Source organism: Prenolepis imparis, unplaced genomic scaffold (assembly GCF_030444845.1).
Source record: "Prenolepis imparis isolate NDT839.2.m4 unplaced genomic scaffold, iyPreImpa1.0 SCAF_7, whole genome shotgun sequence".
Taxonomy (NCBI): Eukaryota; Metazoa; Arthropoda; class Insecta; order Hymenoptera; family Formicidae; genus Prenolepis; species Prenolepis imparis.
In genome coordinates this window covers 60,107-78,130 of record NW_028141165.1, presented here as the reverse complement: position 1 = coordinate 78,130, position 18,024 = coordinate 60,107, and the positions used below count along the sequence as shown (strand labels likewise).

The window sequence follows — 18,024 nt, the reverse complement described above, 5'->3', positions numbered from 1 at the left end:
TCTTCTTATAAAATAAAAACTGTATAGTATCACAAATTTCGTATTTCAAATATCGACAAATATAAATGTTAAATATAAATGTATATGTATATGTATTTAACAAAAGTGTAAAGATTTAAGAAAGATTCGAAAATAATACAAGCACGAATAGATTATAAATTATCATATTGTAATACAATAACACAAGAGTAAATTACATAGTTTCTATACTCTAGTATAATTATATATGTCAAATATCAAATAAAACGGAAGTGAATGCGAAATGAAACAGAAATGAATGAAAGAGCACAAATAAATGAATGCGATTGCTTTTTCTTGAATATTCGGATCAGTCCAAAGATTCTAAGCGAAGCAGCAGCAGCTGCTGCTGCTGCATCTTTGTGTTGCAGTGTCCATGTGTATGTGTCCATTAGTGGGGGGTGTGATGCTTAACACACGCACATGTATTCTCGCTAGACACACGCGAAAGAATGGCTCCGACCTCATCGATGTATTACGTTTCTGAACCAGTAACAATCGCGCACGCTGCTCGTTGTATAAAATTTGATCCGCGCAACTAGAATCGGTTAACTATACAATTAGTTTGCAAAGTTTTAAGGCTATTAGATCTTTTAATTGGTAGATGATTGATTTTTGTGATTGCTAAAGTTCGAACTTCATGCGTTGTAATTGTACATGTATGTATGTATTGTGTGTAATTCTTTGACCCGAATTTAAATCCGATACTTTTGATATTACAAACGCGCAAATTTATAATTATTCGTGTATACACATGCACTATCACACGCGTATCGATCATTCAAGATTCATTGACGCAATAATGGAATTGAAAACTATAATGGACACGAGCGTCAAAGTCGCACACTGATGGTTCACCTTCGACTGAAGCCAGGCGGATCGCATGAGAGAATGAGTGGAGTGGATGGACACAAGGGAGAGCTAGCGGCACCAGTAGCAGCGGTTTGCTGAAGCTGGAGTGGATTCGTCTTTGAAACTTTCACTGTCAACGCGCATCCTACACCGCATGCTTCGTGCCTGAATAAACTCTCTCTCTCTCTCTTCCTCACGCACGCGGACGTATATGTATATGTGAGTGTATTTATATTTATATACATATATTCATTTATCTCATAGTAGGACTTGGATAATCTGAATCTCATCGATTTAATTAATTAAAGTAACTATTTGCTATTTCTTTCTCTAAATCACAATTTCACTTGATGCAGATGGATTGAAAATAATAGAGTTAATTAATTAATTTTAATGCAATATAAAATACAAGATAAATGGGGCTGTGAGAATCTAAAGGAATACTTAATTCATGTTTAACAGTTTCCGATTAGATATAGTGAAATAATAATATACAATTTTCAATCTATAGTGCTAAAGTTTGTAAATATTGCATTTTCGTAAAACTTGTCCTTTTCTTTTATATATATAATAATTTTTTAATCTTAAATTATTTGGATACCTTATAAAGTTCAAAATGCAATTTGTGTGAATATTTTTGAACTTTTTTGTCTTTTTAATTTAAAATTATGTGATAATGTGATTATATTCCTTAGTTCTTATACTTTTTCTTAATTCTCTGATATTCAGTTCGATTTTGAAAATGTATAATTCTTAGTAAAAAAACCTTATCCACTGCGCCTAGTAAGGATAACTAATCTGTCTGACGTCATCCACCTGTTACATACTGCGCGTAAAATTGGCGAGTGAATATAAGGCATTTTGTACATACACACGCACACATTCTATGTGAGAATGCGTTGCGCATGTCAGGATAGAGCGAACGCGGGGGAGCATTAAAACGGGGCTGAGAGCTATCTAGCTACTATCTAGCCGGGGGCTACCGGGGTGGGTCATGGTCAGAGAAAGGAGGACAACCCTCGGTTGTATCCAGTCGAGCCTGGATCGACTGTGCCATAAAAAGAATATTTTGGAAGCATACTATGTCGAGAATTTTCTGCATGAAACGTAAAAATACGACAAAAGATCATTCCAATATTTCGATTTACTTAAGAGACTATATAGTAATTGATATTTTTTATATTTCTTCGGATTCGTGCGATTCTCATCTCATAAATTAAAAATATATATGTATAATAACCTCTCATTCACTCACTTTTATTCTCTCTCTCTCTCTCTCTCACTCTCTCTCTCCCCCCTCTCTCTCTCAATTAAAATTATGGGACCTTACAGGGCCTTACAGGGCCTTACAGGGCCTCTCTTACAAGTAAAACTACGACTTCGTTTATTTCGAGCCAATTCTCTTTTACAAAAGGGATCCACATAAATTTTGAATTATAAGCGATTAAAAATAAAGAAATTTTTTAAAACTAAATTTCAGGGAATTAAAAGTAGATAAATAAAATTATATTCTCCAGTTTTAAAACTTTGTTACAATTGTAATTTAAATTTCTTAGTGTAAAAAAACCAATATTAAAAGTCGGAAAGTTGCGATAAATAATGATTTATCTTTCGATTGCGCGACAGTTAAAGTTCTTTTGGATTTATTAGAATATGAGCAATAACGAATAAAACAACTATGACTGGCAGCAGTCGGATGTGAAAAAATGCATTTGATTTGAATCAAATGTGTAAATAAATGTAAATGTTGATCGAGTATCGGTTTATATTGATAAACATAAAAATCACAATCAGTATATTTTGTCATGTTAATTTTTTGGACAATTATACGTCATTAACAAACGACTTTTATACGAAATACAAATCAAAATTATATAATTTGCATTAACACGAGCAATTCATAAAACAAATAATTTCCACGATGTATCGTGATATGCGTTTACGGATAACAAGTATATTTTTTTATACCTAAGAAGAATGTATATTTAGTAGTTTCATACAAAAGATTAAAATCTAACTGTTCATAGCAATTATAAATAATAAATATGTAAAGAAAATAAATATTATAAATATACATTTTTCAAAAACACAAGCAATAAAAGGATTTACAAATTCCAGCGCGAATGTAAAATCTACAAAGTGAGAATTTAGTTGAAATTTAGATCAATTTAAATAAGCGAAACAAGTAAGTTAAAAATAAATTAAAGTACAAAACGATACAAAATCTGTGCGTTAGATAAAATAAACAAATTAGATAAAAGCATACAATAGTTAATATATAAAAATATTAAAATATCCAGTTAGAGATCGTTTTTATATCTTTTTATTTAATCTTAAATTACATCTATCGATACTATCTCTTTTTGATTTTCTGATGATTTTTATATAGTAAAGAAATTCCGAATTTCTTCTTGATTTAAAAAGACCTATTTGAATATTGCAAACAAATATATATCATTTCGTTCTCTTTTATACAAATTAGATTATTTAATGAAATAAGTAGCAGAGACGCTTACGAATTTGCTTTGTTATATTGTTATATTTATATAAAAATTTATATAAAAATTTATATAAAAAATTATTTAAAAAAAGATGTAAAAATTTACAGACATGTAGTATAGTCAAATTTCCTATTTTTTAACATAGCTCTTTATTCTACCTCTGTAATAATATAAATCATCTCCTTAAATCTCTAAAAATTGACCTTTTTTTTGGATCGTTCCCTCTCTTTCTCTCTCTCATTACTTTACATGTGATTTCTCATGTGATTACATTTTTCATAATACACATGCATACTATACTCGTCAAAAAAATTATCGCAACACGTAATTAATATCAAAATTTAGCATAAATTCAAATAAGCGTATCTCCGCGAAAAATTGTCGTATTTCAAAAAATTTTTTTTTGTTTTAAAGGGTAAAGTCTCTACTTTAAGGAACTTTCGTTCGATTTTGATTTTATTCTCTCCCCCTTTCTCCATCCCTTTAAAAGGAGGGACGTGTTTTTTTTTTCAAAAAATTGCATAGTTTGACGAGTTCTACGGAGTGTACTAAATTTTTTTCGCAAATATCATTATAACTATCGTAAAATATGGACTTTTCTCTACAAATTAAAAAAAAATTTAATACCGTACGATTGTTTTTTGCGAAGTTACAGCATATCAAAGTTACCTATGCATTTTTGCCTATGTATTTAATTACCGCCAACATTAGCATTATCCGATTGGCACTACGGGGAAATTGATGTGTATGAAGTTAGCCTCCCATTTTTTAATTTTAAATGTTTTTTTAGTTGTTCCAGATTGTTCTATGTTTGTTCTATAATGTTCCAGAATTATAAGACTAAAAACCAAAAAACAAGACAAAAAACGCAAAAAAACAGGTTTTTTGTAGCGGCCCCCCATTTTTTGAAAAATCCAATTTTTTTGGTTGTTCTGGATTGTTCTAGTTGTTCTAAACATTGTTCCAAAGTATTAGTTTGATTGGTAAAAAATTTTAAGAGATATTAAAAAAAAAACGAAAATTAAAAAAAAACGTTTTTTGCCATTCTTTCATAAACAAAATAACTTACAACATTGTCGATTTAGATCATGTTTATAACCGTGTAGAACAACTCAGAACAAAATTTTGAAGCCCAGAACAACAATGTAAGGCCCACTTTACTCTTGATTGGAAAATTTTATTTTTCGATTTTAATGGATAAAAGACTTGTTCCAGGCTTCCCGCTTTAAAACTATCGTGTTCTCGACTAGAACAACTCAGAACAAAATTTTGAAGCCCAGAACAACAATGTAAGGCCCACTTTACTCTTGATCGGAAAATTTTATTTTTCGATTTTAATGGATAAAAGACTTGTTCCAGGCTTCCCGCTTTATAACTATAATAGAACTATATACCTATATATAGTATATATATATATATGTATATATATATAAACTTTGAGAAATTCTTCGATTCTTTTTTTATCTAAAACCACATTATATATATATGCGCACGTTCAATCAGTATTCCTCCTTTGAGAATTCTTGACATCTGCATCCTCCTTTTCTTTCTTTTTGTATACGAATACTTATTCCCCTCACTTCTTCTCTCCTTTACTCTCTCTTTTTTCCTACTGAGAATGCAATTCTCTTACTCGCTCACTCTCTTAATCAAGATTCTCAGCTCAAGGCCGAGAATGGGCGCGGGAGGCACACCCGAGAACGTTAATGCACGACTCTGATCGGCAATCAGCACGATGACGTTGACGTTAGCGATTCTGTTACAATTAACTATGACAATATGATTTTAATGAAAATGGTAATGTATGGGCTACAGCGTGGGACACACTTTGTATACGATCAAAGAAGATCACTTTTACGTATATTTAAATTTAAATATAAAGAATATTTCTTCAAAATATAAACTTTTGTGGTGTTTATCTTCAAAATCTAAATTTTTAAATTAGTAGTTAAAACCGAGAAACATATAAATAATTTTTTAGCTGATAAATTGAAATTTTATAAACTTATATTATTTTTTATATGCTATTAATAAAACATTATATTGTCATATGGAAACACTAAACATTATGATATATTTGGAATAATTAATTTTATTAAATAATATATTTCTATATTTAATAATTTAACTTAGTAATATTAGATTAATATACGTATAATTCTAATAAGAGAATTTTTTGATATCTCTGTATCATATATATATATATATATATATATAAAGTAGAGATATAAAAAGATTCTCTTATGGTTAGAATTATACGTATTGACACACACACACACACACACACACACACACACACACACACACACACACACACACACACACACACACACACACACACACACACACACACACACACACACACACACACACACACTTTTTTCATATTTTTTGAACATATATTGTATATACAATATTTCTATACGTTTTCTATATACGAGGCGCATTTTTAAAGTAAGGTCCGTTTTGAAATAAAAAAAGATCTTAACATATAAAAATAATTTATTATAGCCAAAAAACTTTTACAAGCTTACTTTATTTTTCCACATAATCATCATTGACGTCCATTCATTTTTGATATCGTTTCAACAGCTTCCTCTAATTCCATTGTCTTAAAAGTCTGCCGCCGGTGTCTTGAACCAGTTAGTAATATCGTTCTTTAGTTCGCTTTTCTTTTCGTTTTTAGTTCGCTTTAGGAAATTGAATAGACAATTCTGAAACCGTAAACCACTCATTTCCAATAATTTTTGTATTCACTTCTTCCATTAAACCTTCCGTCATCATTGTTGAGCGACCGTTACGATTTTCGTCATGAACATTTGTTCGTCTTTCTGTAAACAAACGACACTATTGCCTAACTTTACTGTCACTCATAACATTTGGTCCAAAAACCTCACAAAGTTGTTTATTCAATTTCCCAATGGCGAACTAAAGAACGGCGTTACTAAATGGTTCAAGACATAGGCGGCGGACTTTTAAGACAATTAGGAAGCTGTTGAAATGATATCAAAAATGCGGGGAAGTCAATGATGATTATGTGGAAAAATAAAGTAAGCTTGTAAAAGTTTTTTGGCTATAATAAATTATTTTTATATGTTAAGATCTTTTTTTTATTTCAAAACGGACTTTACTTTAAAAATGGGCCTCGTACTTTAATAAATTAAATCGCTTTTTCGTTTAAACAAACATCGTGAAATATTGTCTTGTTTGATATGAACGGCGATGGTATCATTAAAACGCGAAGTCTATCGCGGCCGATGGCAAGCAAACCGGACACGATTACAGAATCTCGTGAAGCTTCGTTGAACATTGCGAGGCCTCCGACACGCATCGAAGCTTCATCGTTTCTTTTGCTCGCTCTCACTCTTTCTCTGTGCAACTCATTTTTGTTTCCAAGCTGCTACATAAACATTAATTCGGGCTACATGTTTCTAGAATTACGTAGTTAGAAGTCCCAAATGACACGATAGTGTCTCGCACTAGTCACGCGTAGCAATAGCGAGGTGGTCCGTGTATCTATATACGCGAGTCGTTCAGTTAAAAGTACCTTAGATTATCGAATCTCAGTAACGGCTAAGCCAATTGAATTCTTATAATAAGCTTAATCGATAGCTTGAATTTCAATTATATAGGATGAGTCTTTTTAATCTTAACAGGCAAATATTTCTAATATATATAATTTTACCAAAAAACTTTTCAAATAAAAGTTGTATGATTTAGAGTTGGACGTATAATGGTGGCCTTGGTTTGACCTTTATTTGAAACTTTTATTCGAAAAATTTTTTTATAAAATTGCATATTTTCGAAATATTTGCCTGTGAAGATGAAAAAAATTCATCCTATATAAAGAAAGTGTCTTTATTATTGTTCTGCGTGTACTATAAACAGAAATATTACGATGCAAAGTTTCAATGTAGACATTTTTTTTATTTCTATTTATATATTTTTTAAAAAACATCTTTACTTTATTATCATTACTTCGGACCAAATATATTCTACAAATTTTAATGTAAAATTGCGTTACTAATGGATAAATTAGCAAATAATTTATGCAAAATATAATAGCTTTTATTTATGACATATCGTATCTTGAAGAGAGACACGATAATGTCTCGCGCTACATATACATATAATATGTAATGCACACGCACGCACGCAAGCACGCACGCACGCAAGCACGCACGCACACACACAATACATTATATTCGTCAGAAAGGGTTAAGCATTAAATATTCTGTTTGCGCAGCGAAATCTCAGTACTAATTGTAAGTACTAATAATTTATTACTACCATATATTTTTCTCAGTATATGATCATATTTTATTTTGTGATATCATATGATGGCTATATCACAAAATAGAATGATAAATATACTATATATTTAGGTAAAAGGTTGCCTTGGATAAAATGCTTGCGTTTATATTTTATATAATTGTTCTTTACTCTCATAAATATACGGCTGCAATCTTATATTTATGCTACCATTACATTTATGCTGTAAATCGAAACCTTCTTTTCTAATACTCAAAACTCATAATAAAATTCGATAATACATAAATTTGGCAATACAAACAATGCGCGAATGCAATAATCTTTTTAGTTTTATAACAGCATAATAATAAATAAATATAATAGCATATATAAATAAATTATAACAACGTAAAAAATTCAATATTTTTATAAGAATGCAAACTGTTTATAAAATAGTAAAAAATTTTTCACATATGTGTTGGATAATATATTTTCAAAACTGTATTAAGAAACGTATAAGAAGTTTTTAAATTTTTGTATTTGTATAATCGAGATTTTTAATTTTTTAATAATTGATAAAATTTTGGAATAAAAGAGATATGTTAGCAAAATAAGCTTGATATTGATTTCGACATTGAGAAGAAATTACAATACGGACAATGTCACAAGGCGACGAGAAGCTTGTCGGGCCGAGCTAAGTGGCCGAACAAGAGATAGCTATCGAGGACAATGCTCCTTTTCAAGGATAGCCACTCTTCTCGATAGAGAGACAATCGGTAGACCAAGAATGCTAATGTCCATATATGTCAAATTTATTCATTGATGAGATTCTCGATGTTAAGAGAAAAACAAGAAACATAATAGATACGTCAAGATTTGTTAAGATTGCATTTATATACATTTTACAAGGACATATGTGATGTTAAGCATATATATAGTAAAAAACTTTTTGTATTTTTTATATAGAGAAAATATTTCTTTATTTTTTCTCCATTTCTCCTCTTGCATTGCTCTCTATTTCACATGTGTGTAGAGATATTTCATTTTTATTATGTTATTCTTTTAAATGTAAAACGTTTAATCTTTTATCTTTTCACATATGCGGTGCGCGCGCACCCCCCCCCCTTCGCACGCACACATACGATATAATATGTATAATATATGAGACAATAGTTCAATAGCGATATAGTGGCGCCATCTGTTATCGTGATAAAAATGACAAAAGTTCTTAGAATATGACAACAGATGGCGTATATCATGTTATCATTATAGATATGGATACTATACAGGGTGTTCGATAATAATCGCCCCACCCATCGCGTGCAAATAGAGCGATTTAAATTGAGTAGAAAAGTCCTCTACCATTTTGTGATCTTTACAATAATTAATGAGAAATTAATTTTAAAAAAATCGGTCAATCTGCGCGAGTACAAGCCTGCGGCGAGAAGAGACATAACTCAATGTTACGCGGTTACTAGGCGTGCGATGAAGCGTTGGGATTAATCCCTTACCAGTGTCTGACGCCTATATGCGGAAAAATTTTAGTGACCACCAGTGTGTCTGACGCTTATAAGCGTCATCATAAAAAAATTCGATAAAGACCAATTTCAAACATTGCGATTGATAACCAATAATATAATATAGTTGATATTATAAAAGAAGGAATGATATTTCAGAATATGCTTATATGTTATCAATAGAAAATAAAAAATAAGCCAAACACATGACTATAAATGGATATCTATATGAATGATCACTTATGAGAATGCAGTCCGTGCGTAGCCACCTAGCGGCGCACGAAGAAAACTGAGAGCATACACAAACGCACACGAATTCTATGGAAAATGACGTTATGTAATATGAAAAACAAGTTTCATTCCAATCAAAATATTTTCAAACTTTGTGGCATCCATGTTGGATCCGCCATCTTTAATTCGATAATTTTGATATGAAATTTGGATTCAGCGACCCCAAAAACCCCCAAGGAATATTTTTTATAAAAATTGAAAAAAATTTTTGTCAACACACTTACGGCACAGAAACATTTTTTTCTGTACACTGTTAAAGGGTTAATAATCAAGTTTAATTTTTAATTATGTATTGCGCCTAGCAACCATGTGACAGTAGGACGTCTCTTCTCGTTCTTTGTTTTTATATTCGCGCAGATTCATCGATCTTTTTAAATTAATTTCTCTTTAATTATTGCGAAGATTGTAAAATGGACTTTCCTACTTAGTTTAATTCGCTCTATCTGCACACGAGACGTTGATTATCGGACATATCTAGTATATACGCGGAATATTAAATTATACAAGTATTTTAAAGTATAGATTAATTACTTATTAGATGATTAATGTATCACGGAACTTACCCTTATTTTATTTATCGATTTGATTGTTTTACTGCGCGTTCTCAATCTGAATTATATTTAGATCATCGAAAAATGAGAAACGAAAGTATCGGACGAAATACATATATTTAACTCTAAGTATATCGCTGACATATTTTACGTATTATAACGCGTACACATACGCGGAACATTAAGTTATAAGAGCATTTTAAAATAACCGCACGGGCTAATATAATTATTAGTTATAATAATATATGGGATGATTGCATTTCATATGATATCACGCATGATATAATATATTAGTCCTTATACTTTCTCGTTATTTAAATCTCACTGTGCGAGTGAAGACGAGGCTGTGGAATGTATCGCGCAGACTGTATGTATGTATATCTCTACTAGTGGGTAAAATATTTCGGTAACGAATTATCAATAACAAAGTATTCGGCTTTGGTGTCATCTAGCGCGCTATTGTTACATGCTGCGATTCTGTTTATTCGCGCGCCAAATAGGAAACTAGTGATGCAAGACGCTCCGTCGACTTTTAGATAATTTAAAGTATATACATAATTCGAATCGAAAATGTGCAGTAAAACAATCGAATTGCAGGACGAGCAAATAAAGAAAGATAAGGATATAAGCGCTTTATGGAGAAGCTCCATGATACATTAAATGTCTAATAAATAATAATTAATCTTTATATAATACTTGTATGTATAATTTAATATTCTGCGTATAAATAGGCTGTCCGATAATAATTACCGCACCTTTCGTGTGCAGATAGATCGAATTAAACTGAGTAATGCGACGACGCGTTGAGATTAATCAAGTTTAATTATTTATTACATCTGACAACCGCGTAACATTGGGCTGTCTTCTCGCCGCGGAATTGTGTTCACACGGATTGACCGAATTTGTTTAAATTAATTTCTCATTAATTACTGAAGATCGTAAAAACGTATAGGATTTTACTATTCGGTTTAACTCGTTCTACCTGCACACGATGAGTGGAGCAATTATTATCGGACATCCTGTATAGATACTGCGTGGAATGTGTTCATTTACATACTTTTCATATAGAAGAAAGTTAAGAGAAAGAATCTCAAAGGAAATAATCATGTTTTTTAAGCGCATACGCACTGAAGCTTTATAGAGACTTTATCAAAAATTTACCAAATGTATCAAAAATACATTCTAATAAATCGTTTCAGCTGATTTAGACATTTATATTCCACATAAGATTCTCATCATTAAACATTGTTCTCATTCTCTTGGATACTGATCTCATAAAAAGAATAGCGAGAAACTTTCTGTTATCGAATTTATTTTTGAGATAAAATAGATTCTTTTAAATACATAACGGACCCAAATGTATACATTTATTTATTTACAATGTAATTACAGTAATGCAAATTATTTGAAAATGATTTATATTAAAATTATTTTGACTCTCCCCCCATCTTCTCTCCCCTTTCATTAGACAGTAAACATTTACGCGTACCGTGTGTTCTTGCGAAAGCAACTCTTATAATCTGCAACTTTTTTTATCAAAACAGAAAGTACTCACCTACTTTACCGTTGGGACTATACGGATCGTAACTGCCTGTGCTCATGGGACTCGCGTATCCATTATTGCTAACTTGCTGCTGTTGATGCGGACTGGAGTGCGCTACAGGAGGTTGCTTCGACAATTGCTGCTGAGAGGTATAGACCACGTGCTGATTCTGCAGAGAACTCTGCGGTGATTCAGGACTGTTTGTCGCCAGCCAATCGTCTGATCTAGTCGTCTTATTGCTATTAGCGATACCAGCGAAGAGGCTACTTCCGGTATTAATCGATCCAGCAGCCACAGCAGCCACTGTCGATGCAGGCGACGTCGATGTCCCCGCTAGATGATCGGGTCTTTCGGCCTTAACCGTCAAAGATGTGGCGCTGCCGACGACGGAGGTGATTGCGCCAACAGTTGCAGCAGCAGTGCTATTAGTGGTGTCGATATTCGAATCGCTACTGATATCCATGCTGGAAGTTGTTGTTCCTATCGTCGTCGTCGTCGTCGTCGTCGTCGTCGTCGTCGTCGTGATTGATGGATTAACTGTTCTTTTTAACCTGGATGAGGCTGCCAGGATGACATCCCTCGTAATAATAATCTCCGACCCTTCATTATATCGCACTGTTACGTTGCCACTGATTAGACTGGCCACCGTGATGAGGATCCCACTTTCGATTCCGTGATATTCCGTGAAATGCTTGCACTAGACAATGTTCGGCGTTTCTTATTTTTATTGTTTATAGTTTTAAATTTTCCAAATTATATTTTATCTCTTCTTAATTGCGCGCGCTTTTCAATAATAAAACATATTTTTCGATTAGTTTGCCGTATTGCAAGTTTAATCCTTAATTCTTTTAATTAAAGAACAAGAAAAGTCCATATTAATATATCGATCGTTGGAAAATCTTCAAAGGAAGAAATCAATGATTTCATATCATATTTAATACTAAAGTAATCAATCGATTTAAGATTGAGATTTATATTGTTGAAAAAGTTAAGTTAATCACAGCCTTTTTTATCGCATCTTGACGTGCGCGAAAAATTGCTGTAGCTTCATAGTTGAAATTGTTGCCTGCTACTGCCTCGAGATATCCTGTAACATAAAAGAAAATGATATCTTAGTTTACATTATTGCTCGACACGTATTTAACAACTATAACTATGGTTATTTTATGATGCCTCCAAGTCTAAAGAAAAAAAGATGGAATAAATTGTTTTTTATAAACAATAATAATATTTATCTATAAAATTTAATAAAAACATTTTTTTATATACATACATAATATATTTAGTAATTCTGCTTTATATTTCTTTTTACATTAAATTTAAAAAAAAATAATCAGAATTTTCCTTTCATTTCTAATTTGTATGCAAGAAAAATGATTCAATATACACATATGTAATAGAAATATATATTATGTATATTGTATATTTATGAATTTTGTGTGTGTGTGTGTGTGTGTAGGGACAATCGATAAATATTTACTTTAATGAATTACAAAGAGTCATAGTTTTGAAAACATTGTCAATGTCAAAATCATTAGGATAACTCCTAAAATAAATATTTGCCAAAATTTGTTGACATTTTAATTTCGCTTCTGTTTTTGAAAATTATTTCTATTAATGTTACTGCAGAGTTTGAAATTTTTTTATGCAATTGTTTTTTTTATAAAATTTTTCTCTTTTTTGTGTTTTGTGTTTTTTAAATACTTAATAATAACTTAAATTTAATTTGTTATTTGATATTAGAATATAAAAATAATATTAAAAACATACATTGATTCCTTTTCAATATTACTATTTCTAAAGCTTTACAAATAATTTTGAGTTTTTCTTCTCGATTGATAAAAATTCTTCAATAGCTCTTAAGTAAAAACTATGATAAATGAACTATGACTAAAGTGGAAGATGTACAAAAAAGGCTGAAGAAGAAAGTTAAAAAAAGAAAAGAAAAAGAAGAAAAAATAAGAGAAACAGAAAAACGATATCGAATAAAAAGAGAGAAAGACAGGAAGAGCAAGAGGAAGATTGAAGACGCGAGGGCGACGAATAAAAGACGAGAGGAAATAGAGGAGCTCAATGAGAATGCTGAAATATTGAAAACGTAGCAGAGAGAGAAGGGAAAAGAAGAAGGGAAAATCGAAAGAAAGAAAAAAAATATGAAAGAAAAAAAATACAATATATTTTTAATTTAATGGAGAATAAGTTATATTTCATTGCAAAGTAGTGGTGTATTTTACTTAAATAATATTTGAAAACCATACAAGAGTTTCGTGTATCGATCGAGTTACCCGTTTTCCTCTAGTCCTCCCCTCTTATCTTTCCTCGCGACAGGATTCAGTGCGGAGGAGGAACCTAACCTTCGCTAACCCTGACCCACCCTATTGGTCGACATGACAATCCGTTCCTTCCGTTTTATATTAATATTTAATATTATGATAATTTAAAAATCGCTATTTGAGATATTTATTAATACTTCCTATTATATTAGGCTTTGGATATTAAATAAATTAATTTCGAAGTTTAAATAGAACATATATGCATATAAACAAAATATATAGTATATGCATCAACAGCAATAGTATTTTTATAATATGTAGATTATAAAAGAAAAATAGCAATTTTAAAATATATAATTTAAGACTTTTCTTGTACGATTTGATATTTGAAAACGTATCTAATTACGCCGTTATTTAAAATAGAAAATAAGAAATTGTAATGCTCTGATAAATGATTTAAAGATAAAAATAGATAATAATACGTCGCCTCTCAACTAAATTCTACTAAAATTTTTAATCAATAAAATTAATTAAAAAATTATTTATATTCAAGTATTTGATATTGAGAATTACTTCAATTTTCAAAAATACGCAATAATTTGAAAATTATTAAAATTTAAGATTCTTAGGGATAACCTAAAACTTTTATAAAATATATATTTAAACTTTCGTAAACTCATCTTCCGAATGTGCGAAAATTATCTACGAGTCTTGTAAATCATTCAAGCGCTTGAAAAGTTTAGTTAGCAATTAGCTGCTATTGTAAAATTGCTGAACGAAATGAATATTAAATTGATAGTATTTAAAAATCGATGTTTACCTTTTTTTATAATTATTATCGGAGGTGCAATTTTGGTAAGGATAGAAAAGTCTGCTTCATCACCTGCCGCACTTAAATAAATAAATGAAAAAAAAAATAAATAAATAAATAAACCGAGTCAAATTAAATTGTGTCGAGTTGAGTCAAATTATTTTCTTACTCGATTCTCGTGTATTAACAAAAGTCGCTTTATAAATGTTTATACAAGTTGCCCTAGATTATAATACAATTTCCGCGCGCTTATTCGTATATTCTTCGAGCAGAACTGCGATCACGCGCAAGCGTGATATTTCTGGGCCATCTTATACATCTACATATCTATATGGTCTTTTTCTCTCGTCTCACTCTCTCCTGGTAACTAGGGCATCGGATCGATTCTGCAACGGCGACATAGACGCCATCACTACTGGCACAGCCGGGTAAAGTTAGCCCCCCAATATTAGAATTTATTAACTTTTTTTACATGATTCGATTGTACATTGTTTGCACATGTTTGTACATTTTTTATTTTTGTTTGCACATCTCTAATACAAAAGTTATTAAAAAAAACTTTGGAGGGGGGAGGAGGCCAACTTCACATTATCTCCCCATTTTGCAAAAATGGTTTTTAATTAACCTAATCTTTTATCTTTAATTAACCTAAGATTTTCGCGAAATTTGAATACTTTTGAATGTAAACTTGGTTCCCCAATATGTTTGTTTTTTTAAAATAAGTTTTGTTCTAGAGGATGTGCAAACAAAAATTCAAATTGTTTTAAAATGTACAAACAAAGATCTATTGATCAAGCTTATTATGAAAGGATTTTCGCGAAATTTGAGACGTGTGTACGGAAGATAGCCCCTAAAGTGTTTTTTAAAAATAAATTTTTTTCTAAAAATGTACAAACGAAAATTCAAATTGTTTAGAAATGTGCAAATGAAAATTTATGCGATACCGTAGTTCGGTAAGCTAATATCGTATATATGTATATTGTATATGACCTAACCAATTTGACCTAAATGCAAAATTTGTGCTTGATCTTTATTATGCGAATGCATGCATATTATTAGACACTATAAAAATGTTTACATAATGAAAGAACTTAGGAAAGATGATTTTTGATGATAGATGATATAAAAAAATCTCAACAATCTCGAAATGTATAGGCCTCGCCTATAAATTTTATGTCTAAATGACACAAAAAAAGAAACAATAAATTTAACAAGAAAAAAATATACGCACATACATACATATATACATGTATATATAAATTCTCGAAGTAGTTAGCAAAGTGAAGCCGATTGTGTTCTAGTTGCAATGCGCATGCACTCTGCGTGTGAAAATCACCGAGCAACGACGTAACCATCACGGCTGACGCCGATGCCGACTCTGACGCTGACGCTGACCCCGTCGCCGTCGACACTGACGCTAACGTTGCCAGGACGTAAGAGAAAAATCGATTTTCGCTCTATCGTAAATTCGCTTTTCATACGATCATTGACCACATTTATAAATGCATAAATACAACAATATTTATATTCGAAAGCATTACATCTTATTTTTAACTTTTGATTAGCAAAATATAATAACATTAGTACACATTTTCTGTTATATAAAAAAAAAATATATTTTATCGATTCATATTTAAACGAATTAGTTAATAATAATAAAAAGCGTTAAATAATAATAGAATTTTTAAGAAAATACAAATCAAAGAAAAATATGAAAAGATTTATTGGAAAGTCTAAAGTTAATCGTATATAAAATAAAACACCTATAAAATTTATGTAAAATAAAAATAAGTACACAAAAAGTTTTTAAAATAAACTATTTGAAAAGTCTCATTCAGAATATGAGAGAAATTCAAAGATAAAAATCTAATAGCCATTATACATTTTATAGATTTTGTTACGAGAATCATTTAAACCATATATAATATCTACATATATAGAAACATATGTGTATGTTTCATTAATATTTATCTATTAAATATATATACTTTACTTGTCTATGTATTTTATTTTATATATCTTTTATTTTGGAAAATTCAAAGTACACACTAGATATACTATATAGTATATATACACACACATCGAATATGCAAGGTTACATATACAGAGTGTGGCCCACCGAAAACGAAATAGACATGTTTTTAGGGTGAAATTTTTAGGGTGAAATTAACCCCTTTTTTGGGATTAAAGTTAGGTGAACGAAAATAACCAATTAATATGTCCCCCTTGAAAACAAAGTTGACCTGTCCGAGCGTTTTTTGAACAAATAGTTAAATGTCAAAAAATATGTCTGTTATGTTTTCGGTGGGCCACTCTGTATATGTAACCTGGCATGTAGGGATAAAAAATATTAATTTATGAAATTTAAAAGTTTCTAATTCTAAGCTAATATGCCTGTAGAAACTATGATCCAATGCATAATAAACGAGAGAAATATGTAAATTTAAAGATTTAAAAATTCCACGAAATATTCTTTTATAATATATAATAAAAATGTAAGAATTTTCCAGAATCTTCAAGGATCTAATAGAGAGAAAAATATACAAAAATCTAAGAATCCAGAAAACAAAATACCAAAGCAGATAAATTGCAAATGCAATAATGTATGATATAGAATCTCCGTACATTTAAGAATAACGACTAATCCAAGAATCAACAAATATCCAATCAGAATTAGAAGCATCTAGAAATTTGTGTGTGAATGCGCTACAAGTTTGATCCCGTAGGAATGTAGTTGGCCATGAGTGGAAAGATACACGAAGAAAAAAAGTCGAGGAAGAGAGTAAAGAGGAATATAGAGTCTATGTTTCGCCGTTTTCCGTCGGCAACTATGGAGCAGCGAAAGTACAAGAACCAGCGGTCATAATCGGCCTTGAACCTAGAGCAACAGGATCGATGATCTCATCCCTGAATGCGTTCCGACTAAACGTATTAATTTGGAGAACTTCGCGCATCAGATATCATCGTGCGAGAAATTAATTATTTCATAAAATTGATTGGTAATTATCTCAATTAATTACAATTAATTGTTATTGTATTGAAAATTATATTTTATACAATATAATTTAATTGTACAAAATAATTAAATATTTCTAAAAAAAATAATGATATCAAAAAATTGCGCCAAATAAATAGAATTTTTTCCTATTGTTATTAAATTAATTTTTTTAAATAGATCATATAATACATCTTTGGGATATATTTTGTTTATTATAAAAAATTATATAAACTAATATAAAATAAACAATCATATGTATACATTCCAATAATTATATATATTTTGAAATGTTTAATAAAAAAAGATAATATAAAACAAAGAACAAAATTAAAAATTCACACCAAAATTAAAAATTAAAAATTTATACAAAAAATTAAAAAATAAAAACTTATGCGAAAATTAAAAAATAATACAAAAT

The 18,024-nt window shown here is 30.4% G+C and overlaps 1 protein-coding gene and 1 long non-coding RNA gene across 3 annotated transcripts in view; one reads left to right on the top strand and one right to left on the bottom strand.

Annotated features, from left to right (window-relative positions):
• Ecr (ecdysone receptor) overlaps window positions 1–18,024 on the bottom strand; it is a 60,693-nt gene that overhangs the window by 22,861 nt on the left and 19,808 nt on the right. For both annotated transcript variants that reach the window (XM_083042905.1, XM_083042906.1), the window contains one exon: window positions 11,537–12,611. In XM_083042905.1, coding sequence (XP_082899031.1) covers window positions 11,537–11,987 — 451 coding nt within the window. In that variant the 5' untranslated portion in view covers window positions 11,988–12,611. The remainder of the gene's footprint in view (window positions 1–11,536; window positions 12,612–18,024) is intronic.
• On the top strand, window positions 592–11,645 carry LOC145938957 (uncharacterized). The gene is made up of 3 exons (XR_014425767.1): window positions 592–677; window positions 805–1,089; window positions 11,526–11,645. It is a non-coding gene; the product is annotated as an uncharacterized LOC145938957 (long non-coding RNA).